General features: G+C 42.4%; 1 protein-coding gene across 1 annotated transcript in view; it reads left to right on the forward strand.

Moving 5' to 3' along the window:
- The window catches only part of MYO15A (myosin XVA), a 761,224-nt gene that overhangs the window by 351,113 nt on the left and 382,325 nt on the right, over window positions 1-27,786 (forward strand). The window contains exons 36-39 of the mRNA XM_069212299.1: window positions 4,714-4,905; window positions 10,525-10,637; window positions 18,274-18,365; window positions 26,735-26,855. Coding sequence (XP_069068400.1) covers window positions 4,714-4,905; window positions 10,525-10,637; window positions 18,274-18,365; window positions 26,735-26,855 — 518 coding nt within the window. The remainder of the gene's footprint in view (window positions 1-4,713; window positions 4,906-10,524; window positions 10,638-18,273; window positions 18,366-26,734; window positions 26,856-27,786) is intronic.

A 27,786-nucleotide genomic window follows, 5' to 3' on the forward strand; every position in this document is an offset into this window, starting at 1 on the left:
GAAAGGGATATGAGTTCTCTACTATTAGCCCTTAAATGTCACTCCACCAATGACATCTATACGGTTTTGGATTCAACACCCCTACCCCTACAATAGTGCCTGCCTTTTTTCCTTTACTAACTCCTCTTTTTGTTCTTTTGCAAGGGCTTCTATACTATTCAGTGATTCAGAAGCATTCAGTAATGAGAAAGGTGGCATCATAAAAATCTTGCCTTAGGCATGCTCCTAATGTAGGAGTTTGCAGAGAAGTGGTTAGGTTTCTTCACACTCTTTCAATGAGCACTATGAACTTAAACATTGGTCCCATATCCAAATGTATTTGCAAAGCTTTTCTAAGAAACACCTTTTGTTAAACGTTGACAGGTTTGATTCCTACCATCTTCAAGTTTCTTATATGAGAAGTATGTCTGTGTATCGTCCCACATGCTAAAGAAAGAGCAATAGCTGAAAACTTGCAATTACATACGCCACCCTCCCTGACAACTTCTGTGTACCTCTGTCAAAAGACCAGCACCCTTTAAGTGACCCACCCACTATATTTGCGTTCATGTTTACATGTGCAGTGTATCTGCAAGGAGAAAAAGAGTAACCCCTGAGTGAATGAGTCTGATATGCACATAGTCTGGACACTAGGCAGAAACTCACATGTAATAGTGTTTTTGGGCATGATGAATTTATTACATTGTTTGACAAAGTCAGAAACAAATGTCAGGCATGTTGCAGTAAGTAGCGCTTAATAGTAATTATTTTTTTGGCATCATTCCTGGGTAATGTTGTGGTCTCAAAGCATGGGAGCAAGGACAAATCACTCTTCATAGATAATTCTGAATTCCTAGTTCATACTCTTGAAATCCTCTGTTCTTTAAGTAATCTGCCCTTTCCTCCTTCAAGCCTGTCTATGCAATCCATCTGGTAGACATAGAAAGAAAATGTACAGATGGTAGAAAGTGCAGGGGACTTGGTTGAAGAATGTTCTGAACTCTGGAAGTAGCAACACAGGTGCTGAGGTTTTCATGCTTAATATGTTACTTCTAGGAGATTGCATACACTTCATCCCATCCTAAGCAGACCCCAAAAAGGTCACAAGTGCTGTTGATTGCTCAGCCCTTAACCCACAAACTTATTTGTGACACATAACCAGTTGTTCTGTAAATCCGTTTTTCATTTGGAAATAATAAAATATGATTTTTCTTCGTTTAAAATAAATTAATGCATTAAACGTTCTCCAAAACCGAAAGACTTGGCACCAAAATTAACAAAGTAAATCTTCTGTTAGCTGTATGAATTTGCCTCAAAACAAGTATAAAGGTTAGTATGAATTCAGTAAAAAATGAGTCATTTAAATTGTTTGAATATTCCTTGCCCCCATGTATAAAACCAGAAATAAAGACATCAGCTTCTGGGGGCGTGGCCAAGCAAGATTACTGGCGGGATTCGTTTCTAGGAAGCTCTCTGCCATCCCGGCCTGATCCTGAAAGTATCCTGTTGTGCCTGAGACTTTGAGTGCCCTGACCCTTGTGGCAGCTTGAAACCCCCATTCAGGGTATCAATCTGGAAAAGGCTGCCTCTCTCTGTAATGGGAAGAACAGCTATAGCAAAGATGGTGTTTCTTCCACGGTGTCTATACCTGGTACAAAATTCATAATTTCCGTTAACCAATTGGCTCTTTAATCGTTTGGACAGTTTACTGATCTCATTGGTATGGGCCGGCGTCGCAGTAGAGTGGCGCTGTCCACACTGCAGAGGGATCTAGAAGACAGGGGGTTGGCTATCCCTAATGTTAGGCTATATTACTATGCAGCACACTTACATGTTGCAAAGTGGATGACTGAATTGGATAACTGGTAGAAGTGACTATTTGAAGGTATGATGGGCAATAACACTTTCGGACACATACTGATGAAAGGTGGTCGGTCAGAAACAGCTGTCCCATATCTGGTTAGAAATACTGAATGGATCTGGGAGCAGGCCATTAACAAATTGATTTGCTGTGCTCCCTTTGATAGGGAACTTAAGATATGGGACTTGGCTTCCTTCCGGGATATGGATAATGTCATGTCCATGGAAAGCTGGAGAGCCAGGGGATGTCTTGTAGCAGGAGATTTATACCCCAATGGGGAGTTTATATCCTTTCAGGAAGCACAAAACACATTTGGTTTGGGACCGGGCCAATTGCTGCAATATGCCAAGGTGGAAAATGTGGTGTGGGACATCTGGTGTAATTTCATGGCCGCCCGCCGTCTTCGAAGGTGTTGAATGGGCTGATAAATTGGGGGGATGGGAATCATTTAATTACCTTGTTTTATAGAGATCTTCAGAGGGATCAACCAGGTGTGGTCTGTGTGGCACGGAGGGCTTGGGAGCGGAAGTTGGGGGATCCAATGGGGGACACTGATTGGGCTACGGCCTTGTCGCTGTTGCACACGGTTTCATTCAATAATAGATTTAAGCTCCTACATTAGATATTGTATATTACACCTGATCGTCTCAACAAAATTGACCCAACTAGAGAAGCTGGGTGTCCCAGATGTGGCGAATTAGGCGCCTCCTTTCTACATCTGACTTGGTCCTGTAGATACGATGGTGACAACCAACTGTGTCTATGTTGAAATTCTGGTACTTATAGTATACAAATAAATTGGTTTCATAAGGGTATTAACCAGCAGGGGGGCTGAGGAGAAGCATTACCACTTCAGCTGCTGTTGACACACATTTCTGACTTTGTATGTACTCTGTCATCAGACAAGATATCTGTGAAATCTCATATTACTATGCACTGTACTGTTTATGTTGGTTCTGCATTATAAAATCAATATAAACAGTTAAAAAAAGACATCAGTTTCTGCACAAACCACTTCCCATGAACAAATGTATGAAACAGTCCCGATATGGATGTGAAATTACAAAATTAAGAATTTCTATGTTACTCAGATTACATTAATTGACCCCATTATTTGCATATTCAGTACTCTCCAATACTGCATAAATCAAAGGGTGCTACAAGATCACATTACATTTGCCAAAATTGTCATGCAATCAACCCATAAAATATTTCAGAAAAGTGCATGCATATGCTCCAATATATACTCACCAAATACATACAAGCTACGCTGTTAAAAAATAATCTGTATGATGCCCCAAAGCCATAGCTATAGGAATGTAAAATGGTACCAAACCTCCATGACTTGTGTCTCAAACGTACATATAAGATGTTTGACGATTTTAACAAAAAAATTAACAAAACTAAATGCATCACAGGTTCCCAGAATCTGTATGGATTGACCTTAAAATAGCCTCATTGTTTTTTACCTCCAACAGTGTATCAACCTGCTCCATTAGAGACACATAAACTGCTCACCCTAGCTCTTCATATATTTAAAATTACATATTATATATTCACCAGGGATTCATAAAGTGCCCACAAATTAAAATGGTAGATGTTCTCAGAGCTTTAAAATTTGCCGCTCCTTTAACGTTCTCTATTATTACCAGATAAGAGAGGTCTGGTAGCTGAACTGCAAAAGGGAGTCTAGGGGATTTGTCAACTAGCTTCAGTGAATATCTATGTGTTATTGGGACAGTGCTGCTGCAGGCCTGAAAGGTCCAGAGGGCTACACTTTAATGGATAGAGACTCCTCTTTCCTGGAGGACGGTGCAGGAGGGAGCCTGAACCATTTTGCAGTCACTGCTATCCCCACTTCTGTTGCCCCTCCACTCCCAGGAATTCATGAGATGGGTTGAAACTTCTCAACCTCATGCCTGCCTCTCTGTCTGACACCAGGGTACCGGCTACTACTAGTAATATACTGAGTCTTTGATGACATGCCCAGTGGACCACCTTTCCTCACTGGTTGCTGTAATGCTCTTCATGTAGTAAGGCATTTTAATGTTGTTACAGGAGCACTGGACAAAAGCATGTCTTTAATAACTACACTATGGGCCTAACTACAAGTTGTACAGTAATCCTCTTTTCACCAGAAGTTGGCTTCGAGGTGGCCTGGTATTTATTTTCAGGCACATACCTGTCTGCAAAAAACAGGTAGAAATATGCCCAGAAAATGGGCTGGAATTCAGAAAAATATTTGGAAAACACTGTGATAGTAAGTTCAGTGTTATTTTTATTTCCAGTGCAAAATCTCAAAATCACCCAGGGGAGGAATGGTAAGACTGCCTTTTAATACCACGTGCAGTATTGCCATTACTTATTACTGGGTACTTGTAACTGGGCCCTTTGAGTAGGTAGATCTGGTAATAATATTGTGTTACATTAAGACGCATAGATGGCTGAAAAAGCACTGTGATAGTGGATTATATAGTCTGAGTAAATCAATTCTTAGTAAATTAATCAGAGAATCCCTGGCAGAAAAATGTTATCTTCTAATAGATTAACCATGTATAACTGTTTCATTGTTGTTTTTAATGTTGTTATTACTTCTTTGCTATTGCTAAACTAATAAAAAATTCTCAGATTTTCAATGAAGCTAGTGTCTTGCTCAGTGGGATTGAGTGCTATTTATCAGATTATCACTCATTAACAGCGATATCTCAGATGCCATGTCTCAGCTAAATCACAAGTTTAAAGAAGATACGTAATTTGGCTTTATGCTTTGACCCTAAAAGCATATTTATCACTCTTCTGAGTCCTGAGTCTTCTAAAACCCAACCCACTGTAAAATTTACAGCTGAAAGTTTGTGTTTTTTTTACGCACACAGACGGATCACTAATGAATGGCGAGGCTGGTCTGTTTCCATGAAGGACGGCAATCAGTGGGCGGAGCTTGCTGGACACGATTACGTCTTGGATTTAATCTCTGACCTGGAGCTCCTGAGGGACTTTCCAAAACAGAAGTCTTACTTCATTATTGCCTCTGAGGGAACAAGCAAGAATCAAAATAACACCAATGTGTAGGTATATTTACTGTGGGCTGCCAATGTCACAGAATCTGTCAAAATGCACTGCTACGTCACTTAATTAACAGAACATGGTGTCTCCCCATATAGTCTTTCATATACATTTTTATGTAGATCCCAAATATGCAAAAATATAAAACATTATGCTATAGTGAAATTTACATATTCTTTTTGCTGTAGAAAACACGTTGAAGGAGATAAGTTGTAGCATAAAATGTGTTGTGGGAATTATTTTTTCTCAAATCAGTCCCCTTACCAGAATCTCGAGTACAATTGTAAATACACAAACCCCGCCTACTAATGGCTTCCTTTCTCTTTCCGCTGTAGCCACAACAGCCAGCCCCCTGTCATGACACCTTCTAAAAGTAAAACAAGTGCTCCGAATGGTCATCGGAAAACACCAGGAGAGGTTACACTTCTCTTTTACAGAACACAGAACTTACCACACAACACCACCCCTTCAAAAAAAGCACCAAGAAAAGGGAGTACAAACAGCAACGAGGACCACTAACATTCTCTACACGCAACCACTATCAAGACACAACAACAAAGATCAATACACAACAATATACAGATTAATATCGATTTTTAAGGGAAACTCAGTGGTATGCTAACTTAACGTAACGGAGAATGGATATATGCCATGATGTATCTCAAAATGGACACTGGACATAGTGGCAACTGGGCATGAGTTGCTTACTCCGTATACATGAGTATTCAATAAATGAAAATTACTCAGATGTTCTAGATTGTCATAATGTATATATTTACTTATTAATTGTATATATTTTTATAGCATAGACATAGCCATATGGGCAGTGAAGTGCTACATGTTGGAGCTACAAATGACATAAAGAGATTAAGATGGGACATGGGAAGTGAAACATAGGTTTAAAGCAGAGCAATTCAGTTGATCAAAAGAGATGGAAGTTTAGACCGGAAAATGCTTTTTGAAGAAATGAGTCTTGAGGTCTTTCCCAAACCAGTGGAGGTTTGAGTGCATTCTGAGTACATCAGGAATGGACTTTCAAAATCTGAGAGGCAGGCTGGAGAAGGCTTGGCTGGTGGTTTGAATTAATGCCAGCTTTTGGAGGCAGCTAGTGTAGTTGCTGAAGGATAGGGCGAAATGGTCTGACAGTTTTGCGTTAGAGATGAGTTGGGCTGCCATGTGTAGAGTTGCTTTGAGATAATTATTTCGGTGCCCACCAAGTAGAGACTTACCTATTAATGTATGAAATGATGAGGAATTGGTTGACAGCCCTGAAATCTGATGTTAACCAGGCATATTTAAATTAGATAATATACAAATTGTTCATAATGGATGCTGGTCATAATATGCTAATTTGATGCTATGGGAACTGATAGTTATGTGCTAGTGGGACATAACGGTAACTGACCCTGCCATGCCAACTCCTTATAATGTACTTAACCCAGGTGTCCCTGACGTGGTAGTATGTGCTGTCTGTCAATAATGGAAATTGATTATGATGTGCTAACTAAACATAAAGAAACTGGTCATGCTATATTAACTTTTTGAACAAGTGAGTGTGTGTCCTCAAATGTTTGGTTGATATTGTGTATTTGTATTTCCCTGGCGCTAGCTGCAATAAGCAGCAAGATGCTTTACGGAGTTTTTTGACAGCAGGACCATCTCAAACTTGAGTTGCCATACATCGAAAATTACTTTCTGCACTGGATCTGGTTATAGATCTAATATATGACAAAGAGATTAATGATGATGGTATGGTGTTGTAAAATATAAACCTCAGAACATGGGTGCATTCTATCAAAGCAGCATTGTGCTTCCCATCAACTGATATGAGTTTTGTTCTTTTTGGAGCTGTTCAGTGGAGTGTAATGCTGTTGGTTTGAAAGCAATTATATTTTCACTTTGTTATGCCTGAGAACCTGTTTAGTAACAGCCTTTTATGCAAGAGAAATTTTACTCTGGCATGACGTTACCTGTCCCCTGGAAGCCAAATTGAAATCCGAAACCGATAACATGAGTGTGCTACATTAAATAAACTGTAATGGGGTGAAATATGTTTCAGGAGTTGCACTGTAGTAACAAAAAGAAATGATACCACATCAATAATTACACTGCCAGTAAAGAGCAGCATTGAAGTAAGTGTGAAGAAGGGCCTTAGCACATTAACCACTACAATGCCAATGATGCATAGAATTAAAGGGTGCACAATGCCGTCCTAGACCAGAAATAGAGGAAGGGTTATAAAAGCTAAGAAATACACCCAAAAGGTATTTAGGCTGGTCTGGGTCACAGCTGTTAATGGTGGAGCAACACCAAGGCTCAGAGATGGAAGGAGTCAGGTTGTGGCCATCCTCAGGGATCCTAGGGCACATTAGGTGGCACTCTGGTATGGAACTTAAGTGTTGCATCATAGTTTTCTGGCTGCATGTTCCAAGATCCTCAGCTTAGGAATTAGACCATGTTGGACTTTGCCCTCTCTGCAGGGTCCCCCAAACCTTTTGCCTTCACTCCTCCTGTTTTCTGAATTTCGGGTTTGTTAGCTTTAGCACTCCATGCCCTTAAACACTGCTGATCAGTGCTGAAGTGTTTGTGCTCACTCCTTTAAACTTGGTAAAACTGTCTGACACCTAAATGGTGCTTTTACTTTACTTCCCTAGTGAAGCGGTGCTATGTGTACCAAACTTGTAAATTAAATGCTACTAGTGGCCTCACAGCATTTATTGTGCCTTCCACCTATGTCACAGGCCTGCCGTTGGAGCTTATGTGCAGTTTTAAACTGCCAATTTGTCCTTGCAAAATAAACCTATTGCAAGGCCTAAACCTCCCTTTTTAGTACATATAAGTTACCAAAGGGCAGGGTTCATTGTATCTAAAAGGTAGGATGTGTATTTTTAAGTTTAACATGTCCTGGTAGGGGAAAGCTCCCAAATTCTTTTTTCACTGCTGTGAGGCCTACCTCTCCCATACGATGATGTTGGGTTACCTTCCTACATGTGAGTGCTAACTTTTGATTGGGAGCAGGTAGAAATGTCATGTTTTGTCTCAAAAGAATTGTAATTTAAAATCCTCTTCAAGTCTCAATTCTGAAAATGCACTTTTAGAAAGTTAAAATGTATTTCTATTTGGTACCTGCAGCCTGTGTCCAGGGTCACCTGACTGAATAGTTGGTAGTTGGCCTTTGTGTATTCCTCTCAGACAGTGAAACAAAGGTGGACTAGGTGTTGGCAGGATGGGCCACCATGCCAGAATGGGAAGGGCAGAGCTGTTCCCTGCCCACTTGCATTTCAAATGACTGCCCCAAATACATACACAATGAAACTGACACCAGTCTTTTGTCACCCAGTAATCCTTGGAGCCTGGGCAGGGAAAGAAGGACATTTCTAGAGCCAGATGTGGGGGTGGAAGTTTCCCCTACTCCAAAAACTAGCACCAGGTGTCAATAATAGGCCTCCTGACCCACTTTTCAGTACACTCCAGGATCTGTGGACTACCAAGACGAAGAACTGCCTTGTTCCCGGGACAACTGCCTTGCTGCTTGAGGCCTTTCTTGTTTTTCAGAGAACTGCCTTGTTGCTACCAGATGACTGCACTGCTGTTTGAGGCATGTCTTGTTCCTCAGAGGGCTGACCTGCTGTTTGAGGCCTTCTCTGTTCTCCGTGAAGGAAGACTGGCCCTGATCCCTTTGTCCCAGGCTAACCTGAGTGACTGCAATTGTCAGTTGACTGGCCTCCTGTTCTTAGCTGTTCTGAGCTGCACAGACACAACAAGCTCCAGGGACCTCCCCTGCAACTGCCCGGCTGACCTGCTGTGACTGGACCTTCTGGAACTACAACTGGACCTGCCTGAGCCCTGAGGATCTTTTCTAGAGTCAGTCCCTAAGCCCCAAGAGGTGCCTTCCCGTCCTAGACCCTTGGCAGCCATTAGAAATCACTCCTCTTAAAGAGAGAACTCCTGAAGTTTAGGGCTCTTCGCAGCCGCAAATGGGCCAGCTCGCACCCCTGTGACTATCTCTAATGTGAAGCTCAGGTGAAATGGACTTTTCGCTTAATAGCGACTGCCAGAGCCAGCGGTCAATGCCAGATCAGCACTTTACACTTCAGCAATGGCAGCCCATGGTGACCACTAACTCACAGCTCCAGCAATGCCCATCCATGACACCCCTACCAGATCATTGTGCTACACCCACAAACTTCTGTGACACCAGTGACAGCCATCTGTTACGCTCTCCATGCTCCTTGCTATACTGGACTCTTTGTACTGTACTGTGAGAAGGTAACTTTTCACTGCACTAAACTGGACGCTGTAGCCCGCGCTCCATCACAGTCAGGCTGAACTTGTGACTTTCCCCCGTCTGCACTGAAGAAAACAATTGAAAGACATCACCATTGTATACCTTTACGCAATAAACCAAACATCAGCTGAGGTGATTCAACCCTTTTATCCCATGCCATAGCATATATAAACAGAAACCCACAGTAGCATAAGGTTGAATTAGAATCTAATTTGTATTGTGTATTATTCTTGGAAGAAATTGCCTTCTTGAAGGTAAGTCGTATATGGTTGATGTATGGAAAGCTTATTGCGAGCTCTCAGACTCATTATAGAAGACATCCTGTGCCTTAAGCACTGCTACATGGTCTTCCAGATGTTATATTACCCCCTTTTAAGTGCATGCTACATGGTGCAGCAGTTATCATGAAAAGCATGAACAAGAAGGACTGTATCTCCCCAATGATGGAGCTCCACTGGCTCCCATTGCCGTTCAGCACCACTTTCAGAACTAGCTGTATCATCCACAGAGCCAGTATGACAGTCACATATGCCCAGCAGGCTGATAATCTCACTATATCTCACTATATCTGTTGTCTGTCAGTACACCTGTAGCCAGGATGCCATCTGGAAGCAAAGTGCAAAAAAGAAAAAGAAAAACAAGACAACAGGCCTTCTCCATCAGTGCACCTAGGATCTGGAACACCATTTAAGGATCCATCCGTACAGCCACAGGTCTGCTCCAATTTCATTTAAGATAGAGCGGAGGGCACTCCTCTTTTAGGACCACTACATCCTGTTGCAGTAACAGTCCACTTTTGCTTTGCCTTTTACCCTGTGTAGCTCTCTGCTGCCTTGTGACTATGTTTGTCCTATAAATACCATGAGCATACATACATGCACACATACATATATAAATACATACATACATACCTAAATGGAAGTTTGTAGCAAATCCAGTGATATAAATTGGCAGATTACATTTTTTCAGAAAGCTGGCTATACTTTCTCACAAGTTAATTATTAAGATGTACGCTAGCTGCACACAGGGGACTCATATAGTGCATATATTGGGTCACCCCTAATTCCTGCTTCAAAAAAACAAGAAGACTAACAGCAAAACACCAATAATGCTGAATTTGAACAATTGTAGGAGGTTTTGCAATCTCCCTGAAGCACATTTGAAATGTAATTTTCCACTTTTCTGTGTGTTTTAGTTAATTACCAAAAATGCTGTTTTTTTATACCAGTTGAAGTTGTTGCTTAAGGCTGCCTTTTCTTCGTTGAGACTCTCTATTTTGAATAATTAATCTAAAAGTGTGTAGTTTTATTGTTCATACTCCTGTGATTTTCAGCGTTCATGGAAATATTTCTGACACAGATGATGAGGTTCCTCCTCCACCATCAACCAAGGCCCCTCTTTTACCTCCAACAAATGTGCCGGATTCTGAAGGCTATTTTAGTCATGGTGAGTATGAGTGTACCATACCGAAATGGGTCCATGAAATACTCATTAAATGGGCTTCGGGGTCTTTTGCTTAGACGATACCTGAGCCTGAATCGGTTTATCCTCGCTGGCATTCCTAGCCCAATTTTGGGAAACGTATTTCAAGTGCAGGATATGTGAACTGTTATCTGAGAATGTACCAAAGTGTGGCATTCTTTCATATTTTTTTCTATGTTTTAATGCCATTTTTTGATTGATTTTTGTGGTGCTAACTTCCCTCAGAGACAGCCTGGAGGCTGCTAATATTTCAAGGGATGTTGTAATATACTATACTGTTGAGATATTTGCAGTTGGGAGTGAGAAAGAGACATGGAAATGGTGAACCTTTTCTTAACATCTGCTTTGTAATTTGTGAGAATATGAAAACACACTTAAGGTAAATATCCGATGAAGCCCAATGTTTCTTAAAGACAAACTACTCCTTTTTTGGTTCAGTAATGGATATTTCCTGTGGGATGCTTGTTGCTCATTCTTTACTTATTCCTGACTTAGTGGTGGTGCTGAATGAGAAAGAGGTTTGCCTTTCTGTAGCATGACTTTTGAGATAGGCATGTGTGAGATGTCCTAAACTGGGGCCTTTTAATGCATCATGGTGAATAAAAATTAAAGAAAAAGAGGAATGCAGAGCAAGAAACTTAACCAGCAGCTGGGGACAAAATATGAGTTTATGTGAGATACCTGACTCTAATATGGTTAGCAGACCCACTAGATGACCCTTGCAGTTCTACTTACCACCTTTAATCATATCTTCGTCCTGCATTTGTTGCTAACCTAAATCCACCAGTTATTATATATTTGTTGCATATTTGGTGAACTTCCCTACCTTACTTTTGTGCAAATTATTGGCATGAATGAAGGATAAGTAATTGGAATAAACTACTGAAAAATGTTAACGTGTGCCTTAGTTTTGTGGAGTTTGTATGTCTCAGTTAGTGAAAAAGAGTTAAAAGTAGATCAGCAGTCACTCACACTGTACATCCAATCATCAGAAAGCCTTAAACATTTTAAGACAAGGGGACCTCTACCTTTCTCAGATTGTATATTCAAACTGTCTTTTATAGTCCAGAAACCAGCATTTCAATGGTCGGAATCCCGCCATGCTATGCTAGATCGCTTTATGTTATTTAACACATGAATACGCTTTGTAGAATGAAAACAATTTCTAGCACAGAGTCCCCATTTTTTAACTAAGTATGCGTAGAAAATTTGGGATGGTAATATATTTTATACCCTTGCTCTTTTTCTGTTTGACTATTTCAGCCCAAAAAAGGGCACAAGAAAGGGTCTGCCCAGATCACACAGTTCACCATGTATTTTGTTCGCAATTTGACCCCATTCAAAGAGTTTGCAGAGAATAAGGGTCACAATTTTGCATGCTATTCTGTCTTTAACAATGCTAACTCTAAATGTTCAGTTACGAGGATGGATCAAACAAAGGTGGTATCATTCAAATTACAGAGGTCACTTGGAAGTTCTATGTCCATCTCTTCCTCTTCTTAAGGAAAAACCTATGTGTTTTCACATAAATTAGAAATGCTTCCCAAACCAGCAACTTTCTCTATTTTCACTTTTGTGCAATTGTTTTAGGAGCCAAAATCCCAAAACAGGCCTGAGGTGTTAGACTAAACTCTGCCATAACAACGTTTAGTGGTGATGGACTCCACAAGCCATTTAGTACCTTCCCTATGCTAGGGAGTAGCTGGTATTCTGGCAGCTTGTCCAGTCTTGCCTTTGGGTGAGTTCCTTGTGTTGTCAGTACTTTTAGTCTACCTCGCAGCACACCAAACATACAGCATACACATCCTACCTTAAATCTTAACCCAGGCCTTTCAATCCTCCGACACAGTCTGGGAACATCAGAGCTGACTGAGAGGTGAGCCTCAAAATATAAATCCTAAATTTGACCCCAGAAAGATGTTGAAACTCCTTGAAAGAAGACAGAAAAGTTTTTATATCAGAAAGGGGGAGCACCAAGATGTGGGTTGGATTATTTTGATCTAAATAACTGCTGGGAACAACGAATGTAAAAAAAAATAAGAGTAAGAGTGGCATGTCATATGGCACGTTTGTAACCTGTAATATTGCAACACACAACAGCTGTGGTAATTGGAGAATGATCTATGAATGTGTGCCAGTGGTCCTGACAAAGGTTTCATAGTAAATCTGTACTGTAACCAAAACTGCTCTTAGAGTAAAAGGATGAACATAAAAGGATATGTAATACTAAAAGACAATAGGTAGTGTTAAGGTTAAAGGATGGACAGCACTTTGGCTATGTACAGGTTTAGAAAACTTGGACTAATGTAAACCGGCCCCAGGGGCATCTGGAAAACACTGATAAGAATAAGCCCTGAATGCTGCGCTGTAGCTTAGAACAAAATCATACACCTTGCTGGCATCAATATTAAAGGTGTCTTACTCCAAAGACACAGGGGTTTTGGGAAAGAGCAAACAAAGAATTGCCACTCCAGTAGCACACTGTGCATAATCAAGTCTCCTCCTCACTGGCTTATTGCCTATCCATGTCTCTGTAAGTTCTTGCTTTTGAGGACAGCCTGAAGTTTTTCTCAAGGGCTGAGGATAGTGGTTGACACCAGCAAATCCATAACCTCCTTCCACAGGCACAAACTCATAGAATGGTGTGAAAAATACCTCCATTGTGGACCAGATAGAGCAAAAACAACAAGTGATGGACGGAATGCTGAACATTGCCAAACACTCACCCCCAGTCACAGATCTGGGTTTAATCCATCATTCTTTTGCTCACCATGCCACCCCAGTTTGGACCCAGCCATATGCAAATCAGTCTTGACCCTGTTCCTCATGGGAACAGTCCAGCCCGAACTGCCAAGCCAGGTCCTCACTGGACCGGAAACAAGCATCCTGGGACCGGTTTCGGGGTTTCACCCCTCATCAGCCAGGCTAGCTTGAATCCAGTGGCATGGGAAGCACGGGACCCACGTCTGGGCATGCCCTTCCCACTTAGGGAGCGACAAAGCAAAAACAACAAGTGATGGACGGAATGCTGAACATTGTCAAACACTCACCCCCAGTCACAGATCTGGGTTTAATCCATCATTCTTTTGCTCACCCTGCCACCCCAGTTTGGACCCAGCCATATGCAAATCAGTCTTGACCCTGTTCCTCATGGGAACAGTCCAGCCCGAACTGCCAAGCCAGGCCCTCACTGGACCGGAAACAAGCATCCTGGGACCGGTTTCGGGGTTTCACCCCTCATCAGCCAGGCTAGCTTGAATCCAGTGGCATGGGAAGCACGGGACCCACGTCTGGGCATACCCTTCCCACTTAGGGCGACAAAGCAAAAACAACAAGTGATGGACGGAAAGCTGAACATGGTCAAACACTCACCCCCAGTCACAGATCTGGGTTTAATCCATCATTCTTTTGCTCACCATGCCACCCCAGTTTGGACCCAGCCATATGCAAATCAGTCTTGACCCTGTTCCTCATGGGAACAGTCCAGCCCGAACTGCCATGCCAGGTCCTAACTGGACCGGAAAGAAGCATCCTGGGACCGGTTTCGGGGTTTCACCCCTCATCAGCCAGGCTAGCTTGAATCCAGTGGCATGGGAAGCACGGGACCCACGTCTGGGCATACCCTTCCCACTTAGGGCGACAAAGCAAAAACAACAAGTGATGGACGGAATGCTGAACATTGTCAAACACTCACCCCCAGTCACAGATCTGGGTTTAATCCATCATTCTTTTGCTCACCATGCCACCCCAGATAGACACAGCCATGGCAGAAAACATGTTATCCCCTCTGCTCTATTTGTGTTAGAAGAGGAGCATTGTTGTCCCTTGGTAGTAGATACGAATATGAGAACAGAGAATCTGTAAACTTGAGTCTTGAAATATTCTTTCACATAAGATCAGGAAAATGTACTAATGTATCTGCTGCCCTATTTAAAAAAGTTCCTTTCAGCATTTCACGTAATGTTTTAGGAGAGGGAGTCATGACAAGCCATGCCTAATAATGTGCAAGTCTTTCGATACCTTGAAAATTAAAACCATTTCCAAGCTTATAATAGTTTGGAGTAACAGGCTTCCAGTGCAAAACACTGTAGCCAAAAGGTAGGTAACGTGGTAGCTAATATTCTCATGTGTTCTGCTTTCAAACTCTGAGAATAAAACATACTCAGACTGTGGGCACGGAGAGTAATTGAAAGATGGATTCACGCACGTAATTGAGGAAATACAACATCAACAATGTTTGCCTCTTGAATCTTCATTAAGATGTCTTTTTATTACTGGAGGTGATTCTTTCTTCAAAGAAATCCCTCACTAGAACCCTCCCCATAGAAATTGTGGTCTGATAAAATCCTGCTCTGCTAGCCCAGACTGATTTACAGCATCCCCAATGTCATCCATGTTGTGCTAAAATGAGGACCCCTCTCCACTCAATCCCTATCAGAAAAAGGCTGCGTGTTATTTTAATCTTCATAATTACCACCTGATACCACTGGAGACCCTACATAATGGCAAGAGGAGCCACTCTGGTATTCCGTTGTTCTACAGTTTCTTGTCCTACAAGTCAAATTTGTAGATAATATTCATCCTTGCCTTTCTTAAAACAAAAGTGCCCATGTCGTTTGTCACATAATGCAAGAGGACCCATCGTGATAAGGTTTTAATGCTGCTGTTCTGATTCTTAAGAATGGAATGTCAGACCAAACCTAGCCTGGGAGACAGCTAGACATATTTCCATTAAAATGTAGGTCCAAAATAGTAATGCTTACAGATACATACAATTTTCATTAAACCCAACTTAAAAATAGAGTTGAAACTGAACACTTCTTGGCTCCATAATAGTTGGTGTTACCAGTTGAGTCAACTGTCTACACTGTCTCAAATGTCTACCAACTATCCGTGGGATGCCCGCACTAAATATGTGGACTCACCTACCCTGTACCCTCTGAGGTAAGGATATCAAATTCAAATAAATGCTTAATCAACATTAATCCTAGAAATACCCTTTCCTGTCGCACACTGAACAGTTCCATCCGTGCAAGGATGCCAAATGTGCTATTTTAACCGAAGCCTATCACCTTGACCATAGCTGTTCAGCGAATACTTACAAACTCCCTAGCATGGTAACACAATGGGACAAAAACATTCCCAACCACCCCTCCCATGCTCCTCTCCATTGGTTCTCACTGGTCCAACCTACCCTCACCATCAAATAGATTTGCACAATTAGTATCAGCCCCAGATGATACTAAGGTCACCACAAAGCCAAGGTAGTACCCAGAATCATAACCTTCAGCTTTTTGATCCCTCTGCTCCCAGCTAACTGCAGACAGTGAAAAAAATTATAATGCACCTACTAAATCAATCTCTATCATAGTTATAGTAAAATATGCAAAGTCTTTTTTTAAAAATATATAATAAGCATCTACAATGTTATCACAGTTAATAATGCTGACCCCTTCCCAGTAATTCGCAGCATTTAGTAATCATCATTCACAACTCAATAACTTGTACAGAAACACATGAAATGCAGTTCAAATCTTATGAATACCTGCAGGATAATTGCAGGACAAAACGTTTTAAATGCTTGATTTTTGTGAGTTTACCACTCCCCAAAAAGTTGTGTCTCAACTCTTTTCTGGTTAACCTCTTCAAATTAGAGCAACACATAATTGTTTTGATGCATGCTTTTATGCCCTGACTGTATGTATTTTTTTACACTTTTAGATTTGTGCTGTGTTTATGGGCTAAGCAAAACACAGCTAGTGGGTGATTCATTTTCACAGTAAAACCTGTTCCTGTAGCAATTATCCTTCTCTGAGTAGGTTTTTTCAATGAAACAAACTGTTTGCAATATTCACCCACATTTTCTTAGGAAAAAGTCCTCGATTTCTGGAAGTTCATAAATTTGATAACGTTTTTTAAAAAATTCACAAAGAGGGTAGAAGCAAAGTCCTACTTTGTAGACACATAACTCTTTCTGTGCCCTTTTATATAAGGGGAGATCATTATTCTAACTGTTAAATTGTGCTCTAAGACTAAGAGACATGGATGCTTTAAATTCTTTCAACTGCCAATTTAACTAGTACATTCTCATTACCACTTGCTCTCCCTAAGCCCAAAGTTGATTGAATGATAGCTCAATTCTGAATCTGATCCTCAGTCAAACTGAAAGCAACCTTCACCAAGCAAGGACTGGGATTTCTAATACCTGACACCTTCGTTTAAATACCGCTGGACACTGAGATACTGTCCCTAACTAGATCATATTCTTTTACACCAACAGCAGAAGCCAAGTTGAAATACATGTCATACTGCCAGATGCTGAGATTTTTGCCTGAAGAGTCCCACAAAGATTCAGGCGCTCACCAAGCTCTTTACCACCTGCCTGGCCTGCTTAGATGGCATACTTCATTCTCAAGAGACTGTTTTTTGTATGTTTCTGACACCAATAGCAACCTCAAAGTCAAAACCAACTCTGTGGAAAATGATCAAGTAGCAAAATCATCAAGGAAACACAGCATTGAATAAAACACTTGTCACTAACTTGTCAGATCTTAATTGGAGATAATGCCTGTTGGTGCAAAGGATTCCTCGCTTCTTCCTTTCTATGGGCCAAATTCTACATAGTTGGTCACCAATTCGGTCGCATAGTCACAAAAAACGTGTTTCAACACCTGGCTGCAAGGCACTCCTTCAATCTTTCTTCTTTGCCAGAAAATTGCCTTGGTCCATTGAATGGTGATATCACACCTGAACGACATCACAGCTTGTACACAGGAATCTCTAGAAAGATGTCTGCAAAATTAAAAGGTGGTAAAACCATGCAGTGTATTTTGTGTTTAGTGTAAGCGACAAGAACATTTGATCCCCTTCTCCCCATATCATTCTTCTGTCTCTCTTTCAAAGGCTGATCACAGTTCAACCCCATGTGCCTAGGCTGCAGATCTCTATATGGCCACACTCCTGGTTACCAACAAAAGTCTTTCAACCTTACTCTCCTTCAAAGAGCCCACCTTACTCTCCTTCAAAGAGCCCGAGTTGTCTTCCCCTAAGCTACAAGCTTTTGGTTCACCCACATTCAAAGAATTTGGCAATAGGTCTCTCGATTTATAGGCAGCAACCTACTGGATTGCTCACCACTTCCCTGAGCCTCAGATACTCGCAAACCTTCAAAAGATGCATGAAACTTCACCTCTTCCAGTCGGTCTATGGCTTGGTGATAGCAAACTAGGTCAATGAGAAGCAATCATGTCTTCAAAAACTGTCCTTAATTATTGCCAGCAGTGCCAACTTTTGGTTGAAACACTTAAAACCATAGAGCTTTGCTCCTCATTTGAGCCTTTACCAGCTAAACTTGTAGCTTCACAAGGAATAACCCAAGGATGTTTCTTCAGCTGCCTCCTAACTATACAGTGTCATCAAATTTTGCAATGCTCATTTGTTATCCTCCTTGTAATCTCTTCCTCAGAACACTCTCAGGTGGCAGAAATGCAGAAAGCAGCACTTCAAAAAAAGCTTAATGTATAAATATTAAAAGGAGACCTAAACTATGCAGAGCTGTCATCTGTACCCTAAATTATGCTTCATTTAATTTCCTCAGCAGATTCTGATACCTTCAGCGAGCCCCCATCCCAAAAGGGCATGGATCGCTACCTGGACAGCTTGTTTGACCCAGTATTATCATATGGCAATGGGGTAAGAATTCTTGAACATGCATTTCTCATAAACATCATTTTATGTTGATACCTTTTCTCAATGTTTTCTTGTCTGGTCTCTGCATGCATAGCGATGATGGTGGCTGGTGTTTGTTGTGCCTTGTATGGAACCTGGCAATGCACCAGAGAAACCTTTGTAGTTACTGTGAGAACAAATAGGGAATCTGAATGAATGAGCCCCTTAAAGTTACAGAAAGAGTCAAGGGAATTTGTGAGAACTACAGAGACTCCATACAATACTGGACATCCACATTCCATGCTTGCATAGTCTCCTAGAGGGAGGATTCAACATATTCACTCTAGCATGAATGTTTCCCTTCTTGCAAATGTTGCATAGCTTTGTACTGTATACTTACAAGATCCATACTTCCGTATCTGCATCTGGAATCTTTTTTCAAAAATCTGTATTTTATTTCTGGGGAAATGCATTATCAATAGACAATGTTAACAGACATGTTAGCCAAAGTTAGGGTAGTGGGGATGTACATGTAATCTGCATGGAGTGTTCTAATTTACCACAGTTTGAACGTGTGACTGAATTGAGAAGTTCTAACATCTTGATCTTCCTCAAATAATTGACAGTCCGTTCTTCAAGTAAGGTCTGTGAGGAAGTCAAACACATTCGCCCCAGGCTCTTTCCAGTGAAACTCTATTAATGGGAGTCATAGTGGATGCCACAGCACTAAGCACTTTCTCAGAAATAAAATTGCCTTCCTTTAGAATGCAGGACTCTACCAGTACTTGCTGGCTTCAGAGGTTCGGAGGCTTTATGAAAAGCTGCATACAGGTTTCCCTACATACCAGACCTAGGCCCTCATTATGACCGCGGCGGTGGAGGTGGAGGGGTCACAGCCGCAGTCCCGGTGGTGAAGACCGCCGTATTACGAGGAAGGCGGTGTGGCTGACATGAAACAGCAACACCACCACCAGTCCTGCCAGTGCAGGCTGACCGCCGCGGCCTGATGTGGCCTACTCCAGGCCTGTGGCATGCCTCACACCGCCAGCCGTATTACGAGGGTGCAAACCTCCAGGGTTTTTGCAGCGGTCACCCTGCCAGGAAAACCCTGGCGGTAACGCACTCAGCGACAGGAATACTCATTCTTGTCGCACCTCCACACACCCATACATACACACACACATGCCCACACACATACATGCACACACATGCACGTTTGGCAAACACCAACCCTCCCCTTACGGTCATCTCACCTACCTGTCTGGGCCACACAGCAGCCCAGGTTGAAGAGGTCATCTAGGAAGGGGCAGACGTTGCGGTGACTGCCGCCGTGTACCAACTGTCAATGCTGGCGATTGTCCTCGTGGGCCCTAGTCCCCCATTGGCAGCAACGTTTCTCATTGGATGGTGCACAGCAGTGCGAACCGCCAATGGTTCACCACAGTGCACAAAAGTGACTCGTAATATGGTAGGCGGAGTCGTGACGTTGTGGCGGTGCTGGTGGTGCGATCGCCTCTCTTCCGCCCTCAGTTGGCCTGGCAGTGTAGAATTTCGGGGTGAATTACGGCGGTTTCCACTTAGTGACACATAATACGCCGGTCACTGTAACGCCACCACCACTGGCAGTCTGGTGGCAGGTTCCCACTCTGCGGTCTTGGCCAAAAACCGCTGAACTCATAATGAGGGCCCTAGTGTAGACTAGTAATGGTAATTGGAGCCATGGTAGAAATGTTAACTCTTGCGACTTGTGCTACAAGGACGAAGGATCTCTTTTGTCACCATTCTGAAAGCAAATATGTATGTAGAGTTTTAGTACATTGAGATTTGCCAAAGTCTCAACACTCGATATTATCACCAAAAAAGAGATCTGAACTTTATAGAATAGTTAGCAAGTTAACAACCAGCCTCTTTGAGTCAAGGATTTAGCCAGCCTGAAAGGCATCTATTCTTCAAGGAGGTTGATATCATAAGGAATCCTATTCCATACTCCAGGCCTCAAACCCCTATCTCAGTTTCTAGAAAGCCAACTTGAACTTGGACAACCCAGCCACCCTCTTTCACTGAGGCTTAATTATCTTTCTACAGTGTGCCAACTTGTTTGCAATATAGGGACATAGTGGTCTTTACCATGAAGGAACTTAAATATAAGTGCTCTTGTGCGCTGCACTTGCTCACTCACCAGCAGCCATGGCAGTTCCTCCAGTACAGGTCTCAGGGTTCTTTCAGCATTGGTGTTGGTGTTTCTTCAGCAATGGTTTCAGTGTTAGTTCAGCATTCGTTTTAGAGTTTCTTCAGAAGTGGTCTCAGAGTTACTTCAGGACTGGTCTCAGAGTTACTTCAGCTTGTGTCTCAGAGTTACTTCAGAATTGGTCTCAGACGTCCTTTAGCACCGATCTTGGGGTTCCTTCAACATTTGAGTCAATTACTGCAGCATTGTTCCCAGGATTCCTTCAGCGAAATCCTCAGATGCTGGACCCTCTTTATTCTAATAATTACTTGTGGTGCAACACAGAGGAGAACCTGCAACCCCTGTACTAGGTTATTGCTGATTCCCTCATAGAGGGAGTTGCAGTAATCATGCTTTGACATCAAAAGTTTAATAACGACAATTTTAATTGTGAAAAACATGAATAAGGTGCAGGGTCCAATGTGGCAAATGGTATGTTATTCCCTGAGAGTCAAATTCCCTTCTCAAATACTGAATGAAAGGCTTGAAGCAAGTCATAGAATTCTGTATTAAGCTCCCTCTTTCCATAAATGGAAGCATTGCCATGGACAAGAAGTAGTGGCTGCCTTACCTTTGCTGTGTTTTCTGCAGTAGCAAGGGTGAAGGAGGCCACTATTTGTATTGAGGGAACATTCTTGTAAAACATTGGTGAGAACTGAAGTTGCATGTTGCAGGTCGGTTGGGAGAGGAAGATTTCAGTTTTTTCAAAATGTGCATTATAGTTCTTAACAACTCATCTCCAGTTTCCTTCTCAGTGGATGCAGGCATGGACTTTTTAAAACTATTCTTGTTTAGTAAATGATCATCCTCGCCCCCTTTGAAGACTTGCTTTTTTAAAGGAATAGGATTTACATAAAGATAGGGCATAGAGGCCCTTTGTTAAACACGTCCACACCCATTTCCTTCTGTATGGTAGGGTGTAGAGTATACTTGGAGACACATACCACAAGACAAATATATGCAATTTGATGAAATTAGAGAATCAAGAGCATTAATTTGTAAACAAAGCATTTCTATCAGAAGTGATGATCAATGCTGAATGAGACAGCATATTAGCAATAAATTATATGACACATACTGGGAGATAAAATGATTTCCGCAGAATCAAACAATGTTTGGACAAGTGTCAAGAACAGGGTTATCAGATTGTATTTTACTTAACATGTTCCTTTGGATGCTATCTTCATACTGGAAGTTACTTTGATGATTTACAAACCTTTTGTAAAAGGAATGTGGTGGACTGCTACTAGGGCCAGAACTAATGCACATTAAGGCTACTTTATGCAGAGAAATATCTTTGGTTGAAACTCTCAGAGGTTTTGGTAGCTGCCACCCTTTAAAGCTGTTTTATGTTTTAGACTCATCCCATTAGTCTAGAAAGAAGAACATGTGAATATTGGTGTTAAATACACATGACCACAGTGACGTGTGAACTCCAGGTCCAGCAACCATGTTTTCATTAGATGATCCACCATAGTCCCTAACTATGGGATGAAAGGTAACAAAGGCTCCATTACTTGAAAGACTGGAAAAAGACAAAGAGATACAAAAAATACACAGATGAAAGATATGTGCAAATACAGAAGTGGCCTATAAAGGAAGGCTGTTATAATGGAATGGAGCACATCAATAAATGAGTTAGGGCCTGATTTATATCCTGGTGGGGAGGTTACTCCATCAAAAGGATGGCGGATATCACGTCCGCCAAAATATAAATCCCATAGTATATAATGGGATTTATATTTTGGCGGACAGGATATCCACCACCGTTGTGATGTAGTACCCCCTCCACTAGGATCTAAATCAGGCCCTTAATTTTCTCTCTAGAATCAGTGCCACCATGACAACACGGGTGATTTGCAACTAAACCTGTGTGAAATGGAAGCTTTGTCACAATTCAGGTAGCATCATGCCCAAAGCATTAACTGGTGTCAGAAGTGAATGTTGTACAGGATTGCTGATCTATAATTGTAGGTACTTGGTACATGTAGTTAAATATTTAAGATAGCTACATTTCAGAACACTTAAATTTATTAAAGAAACCGTCAGAAGGGTGAAAACAATCTACCAAGCCCTATAGAGTTTTATGCCCCCAGCTTTTGGAAGGAATGGTCTACAACACAATGGATACATTCTAGGTACCCCCACCGCCCCACCAAGCTATTAAGGCTATAGGTGGAAATATTGTTGTGGGCTCTTGACAGGAGCTTTCTCCTCTGTGCCACACATAAGGGAGGGGTCCAAAAGGCATAGGCCAACACACTGTGAAATATCCAATTCCCAAAAATGGGTTGCCTTTCAATACTGTATACTACAAATTCAAATATTGTGCTCTTTAAAGTATCTCTTTGCTTCAAGGGAAAATGGGAAGTGTGGACTAATTGCTTCCTGAATGAAAACAACATGCTTTTAAAAAAAAAAAATGTTTTGTAATAAATTGGTCACACAGTTCTTGTATGACTTTCATCCTTCCCTGTAATTCCCAAGTTGATGCACCAATTCAGGAAAAGGTAGAGGAATTACTTGATCCCCATGGCACCCAAGTACTCCAAAAGATTTTGATTATTTGGCCGTGTAGTGGCCATTTTGTGGAATCTACCTCTTCTAGTAAAAAGAGTGAGGTAAACACTCCTGCCATCAGTCACACAAATTAGCTGCACTGTTGTGGAAGCCATGGTCTATGCCCATCTGAGTCTGTCTGTGGAGAGCAGTTAATTATTCTAGTGCCCAGTAAACATACTGCTACCAACAGTATAGAATGGAAGTAGCGCAGAGTGAGCATTGGGCTAGGCGGTGCTCAGGATGAGTTTGCCGGCCACATATTTTTGTTGGTATAGCGTGCTTCAATCCCAACCCCTATTATTCTTCCTGCAATCACAGTGACATCAAAGTTGGACTGATTGGTAGACCAATTTGATAAGCCTAATAAACGGATTTACCAATGTGGCCACAGGCAGGAGTGGTGTGAAGACACAATGTAAAAAAAAGACTCAGCACCATCAGGCTATCTCACAGTTTTGCTTGATTGACATGAGCTAAGCTGGGCTAATCTCTAAGTAATATCTTGGGCTGCCCTTTTCACTGTATATGTATTTCTGCAGTGTGTGCTTTGCTTTTTCAGACCATGTGTCTTCACAGGCCTTACTCATTTCCTCACCTACTTGTGCTAATCTGGGCTATTAGCTGACAGTGGTTCAAACGCCTACCAGAGGGGAGAAAAAAACTATAGGCCAGAGAGGAGCATGTTTGTAAGGTTACAACAGTGTAACTGCAGCAACATCCAGCACCACTCTTACTGCTGCACCAAATCATGAAGCACTGAGTATATGGAGTAGGGATGGTTTGCCAGATGGTATTCATTTTCAGTTATCTGCAGGTAGGTGATGAGCAGGAAGGAAAGAGGATGGAGTCATAGGGCATTGTGGGGGAGAGCAGTGGCCTAGGGCACTGGGGCACAAGGATGGAGAGGCAATAGGGGTGTAAGACTTTAGGGAAAATAGATAGCTTCTCAGGCCAAAAAATGAAGGGAAAAGAGTGGGATCCATGGTGGCAGTACATAAAGGGAGCGCAAGGGAATAAGTAGTGATGGTATGTGGGGAAGGGGATGGAGATCAGTTCATGAATGGGTAAGAAAACTAAACCCAAGGCTAAAGTCAGGTCATGTGAGGGGGCAGGGGCCCATGGAATGAAGGCAGACATATATGCCAAGGCTTGAGTTGGAGAAGGTGGCCTGTTTATGTTAGGATAAGTGTAGGGGGTCTAGGGCACAAAGAGGTGGAACTATGGCTTAAGCATCGAGGAAGAAGGCAAGAGACAAGGGGAGGGGTGAGTATCATATCCAGGATAAAGCCAGGGCACAAGTAGAGAAGGTGACAGAGGTCTATGCACAGGCATCAGTCGCCGGGCAACACCGACTGCAAATGCTACTCCTATTCAAGCCAGGGTGCATCACTGTGGTGTTACAGATGCTCCATCTAAATCAAATCGACAAGGATGGTCTCTGGGAGATTGGTGGTACCACTGGTGCCAGCACATTGTTTTTCCATATTGAGCCTCCTCAGACATACCCAGCTGCTGCTGATCCCATTGTCCTAGTAAATGAGGTCTTACTAGGCACTGGTTTGCTTTTACAACGAACATTAATGTAACCCCTTTAGCGGTGAGATACTGACATCTGCGTTTGACAAGCTATCTCTGCTCTTCCATCAACTGAGCTGTTTACCCTTTAATTACCTACAAGAGAAAAATGCAGAACGTTAGAAACTGCATATTAGTTTGCGTTTCACAAATCTGCCAGGTGGCACTATGTTGTTCCATTGCTAGCTTTCCATCTAATAGCAAGTTGCATTGTGGAGTTCGTAGTTTTGCTTTCAACATTGAAGACGGACTGAAACCTCAGGATGCAATGCACTGTTTCCTAAAATGAAAATATTAGCCATAGGTCATGTAATAATACGTGCCATGGAGCCACTTGACAGCTTTGTTTTAAAATGTGTCTAGTCAATTTCAAAAACTGCTTGTTTCATATGGAAAACCAAGCAATCCCTAGTCACATATTTTTGAGCGCTCTTTGATTCACCTTCTATATTAATACAAGCATTGGGAAATAGTTATGGGCTCCCAGGCTATTAATACCCTTTTGTTGACATTTATAAGTGCCAACCTCTGAAAATGTATTGAATGCGTGCACAGCAGGCACTGTGCAATCCCAAACTCAGTGCTGCACCTATTCAACAAGTTGAGGGCTGCCATTTGGTCTACGGCATGGGAGAAATGACAAACAGACATGGCTAGTTGTGAAGAGTAAGGGGACAGTGGTATATCACATGAGGGAAAGAGGTACACGGTTCAGGCCGTAAAGCAGAAATGGGACACCGACCCAGGACATGTAGTGGAAGGGTGGGTGGTACCAAACGTAAGGCAGCTACAACAAAACACAAAAGTGAAATATAACTCTGGAATTGTAGAAACGGAACATTTTGGAAGTTGGTCACACATGCTCTCTCACACAAACTCTCACCACACAATCTCGCACACAACATAACATCAAAAGCATTTTTTACTTGACTTAGCAGCCACCAAAAGTCCAATTCTATTGCGCTCCATTTTTTATTACATTAATAATGAATAATGCAGTGTTACATCCCAGAACTTTCAAAGATCAAGTAAGCAGAATAAATCGATGGTATCTAGAATATACCTTTGTATGTGTGTTATATTAATTAATTAGATGTAATAGAGCTTCAGTAATGTCGATTATTGTGATTTAATCAGTTAAGGTCATGTCACAAGATTTCCTGGAAAAATCAGAGTCACTTGTGATATCACATCACTTCCTGCAATGTAGTTGAGGTTAAAGAGTAAGTGATGTCATGTCCACTACCCCTAGCATTTTGGTGATTCTACGCCCATGCTTTTCTGTCCCAAATGAATTAATGTACCGTTTTTTATTCTTATCCCGCTATAAGGAGATGGCTCTGATGTGCATTAATTACGACCACGAAGACGCCAATAGCTGAAGAAGAGAATCCAGTTAAAAATAGAAAGAATGACAGCGGATGTGGGAATGCAATTAAAGATACGGGAGTGAAAGGGTAGAAGGGAGACTGGAGGGAAGAGGCAGATTGCAGGGGAATAATGGAATTAGAGATCGGGAGAGATGTTGGTATGGGACTGTGAATGGGAGTAAAGATACACCTTGGCGTTCTACCTGGCCAATGGTGACTTTTTAGCCCCGCGAACTTTGCGTGCTGGATGCTTTGAGCCATACTTACAAAGTAAACGCTAAAATACAAATGTCAGAATCCAATGTGCTGTTGGCTAACGAAGGTGTGACATATGGCAAGGAGCTACTTGGCAGTGATGTAGGTTGTCCCTTTATCGCGTCTGGGGTTCCTCATTATTGCGTGCGTTCAGCGTCAACGCAGAGTGTCATGCGGTGTGAGGAGAAGGTTGTGCCCGGGGCGCCTCGCGCCTGCTGTCTCTGGATTCGGCGTCACTTGATAGCCCCTACTTACAAATTCCACTGCTGCCGGCAGAGCTGGCTGCCCGCGGGATCACTTTCGGTGATCGTTGCCAGGCCCGCTCTGCCCCGAAGCCTTTGTGCAGCTTCAGCTGCCCTGTGCCTTTCTCCCGCGCTGCTCATCCAGAACACCTCTTCTTTCAGGAGCTGGAGAAGCCGTTAGCAGTGGCACAGAAGATGAAAGGAGGAGGGAGGATCGGAGGCGGAGACAGCAGCGGACAGCAGACGGCATCCAAGACGTCAGCAGGCGTGGACCAGCAGGCAGGTGAGTGCCTCCGAGATAGGCGCGCCTACTCACCAGCAGGTAGGTGAGGCTTCTGAGACTGCTGCATGGACCCTCCAGAACCCCCGCAGGCACGCGCCACCCGGCAGGTGAGATACCCACAGGCCTGGAGCAACAGGCAGATGAGTGCATCCCAAATACCTTCAGACCACCTGCAGTAAAGGGCCATCAGACAAGTGCGTACCCAGAGGTGACGCTTGGTCAGTAAGATTTTGTTCAGGGGAGGGGGGTCGCGTGGGGAGTTAGGGGGGTGTTGAGTGAGAAAGCTTCAGATTTCCCAACAGTCAGGTTGGCATATAATGTGAAAATACATTATACGACAAGCTGGGTGCATGAGATGGTCCTAAGGGCAGTGGAAAGAGAAATAAATGAGGATTGGAAGGAATGCTAAGTGAGGCAACAAAATGTTTTGTAAAATGATCAACATTGTTTAAGACTTTCCAAACAGAGAGGGAGTGTGTGTGTGTGTTGTTTGTGTGTATGGAAAACTTCCTGGTGAAATCCGACATTCATCTCACTATTCCTGACTGAAGCACCTGTACTCAACTATTTATCACAAAATGCATTCATTAGAGGAGTGTGCCACCCCTCCTCCCCATGGAGATACCTACTGGCATGGGGCATCAGGTAACTACCAGCATTTTAGATACAGAGGCATGGACCAACAGCCATGTGTGTGTGCATCCCATGTGCCTACAGGCATATACTAACAGGAATGTAAGTGCATCTCAGTCACCTACAGGTATGACCCAACAGGCATGCAAGTGCATTCCAAATAACTACATACATCGACCAGCAAGCATGTGAGCGCACCCCACTCACATAAAAGCCTGGGCCAATAGGCATGTAAGTGCACCACAGATAACCACAGGCATGGACCAGCTAGTATGTGAGCGCATCCCAGTTACAAAAA

The sequence above is a fragment of the Pleurodeles waltl genome, chromosome 10 (genome assembly GCF_031143425.1).
Source record: "Pleurodeles waltl isolate 20211129_DDA chromosome 10, aPleWal1.hap1.20221129, whole genome shotgun sequence".
Lineage (NCBI taxonomy): Eukaryota > Metazoa > Chordata > Amphibia > Caudata > Salamandridae > Pleurodeles > Pleurodeles waltl.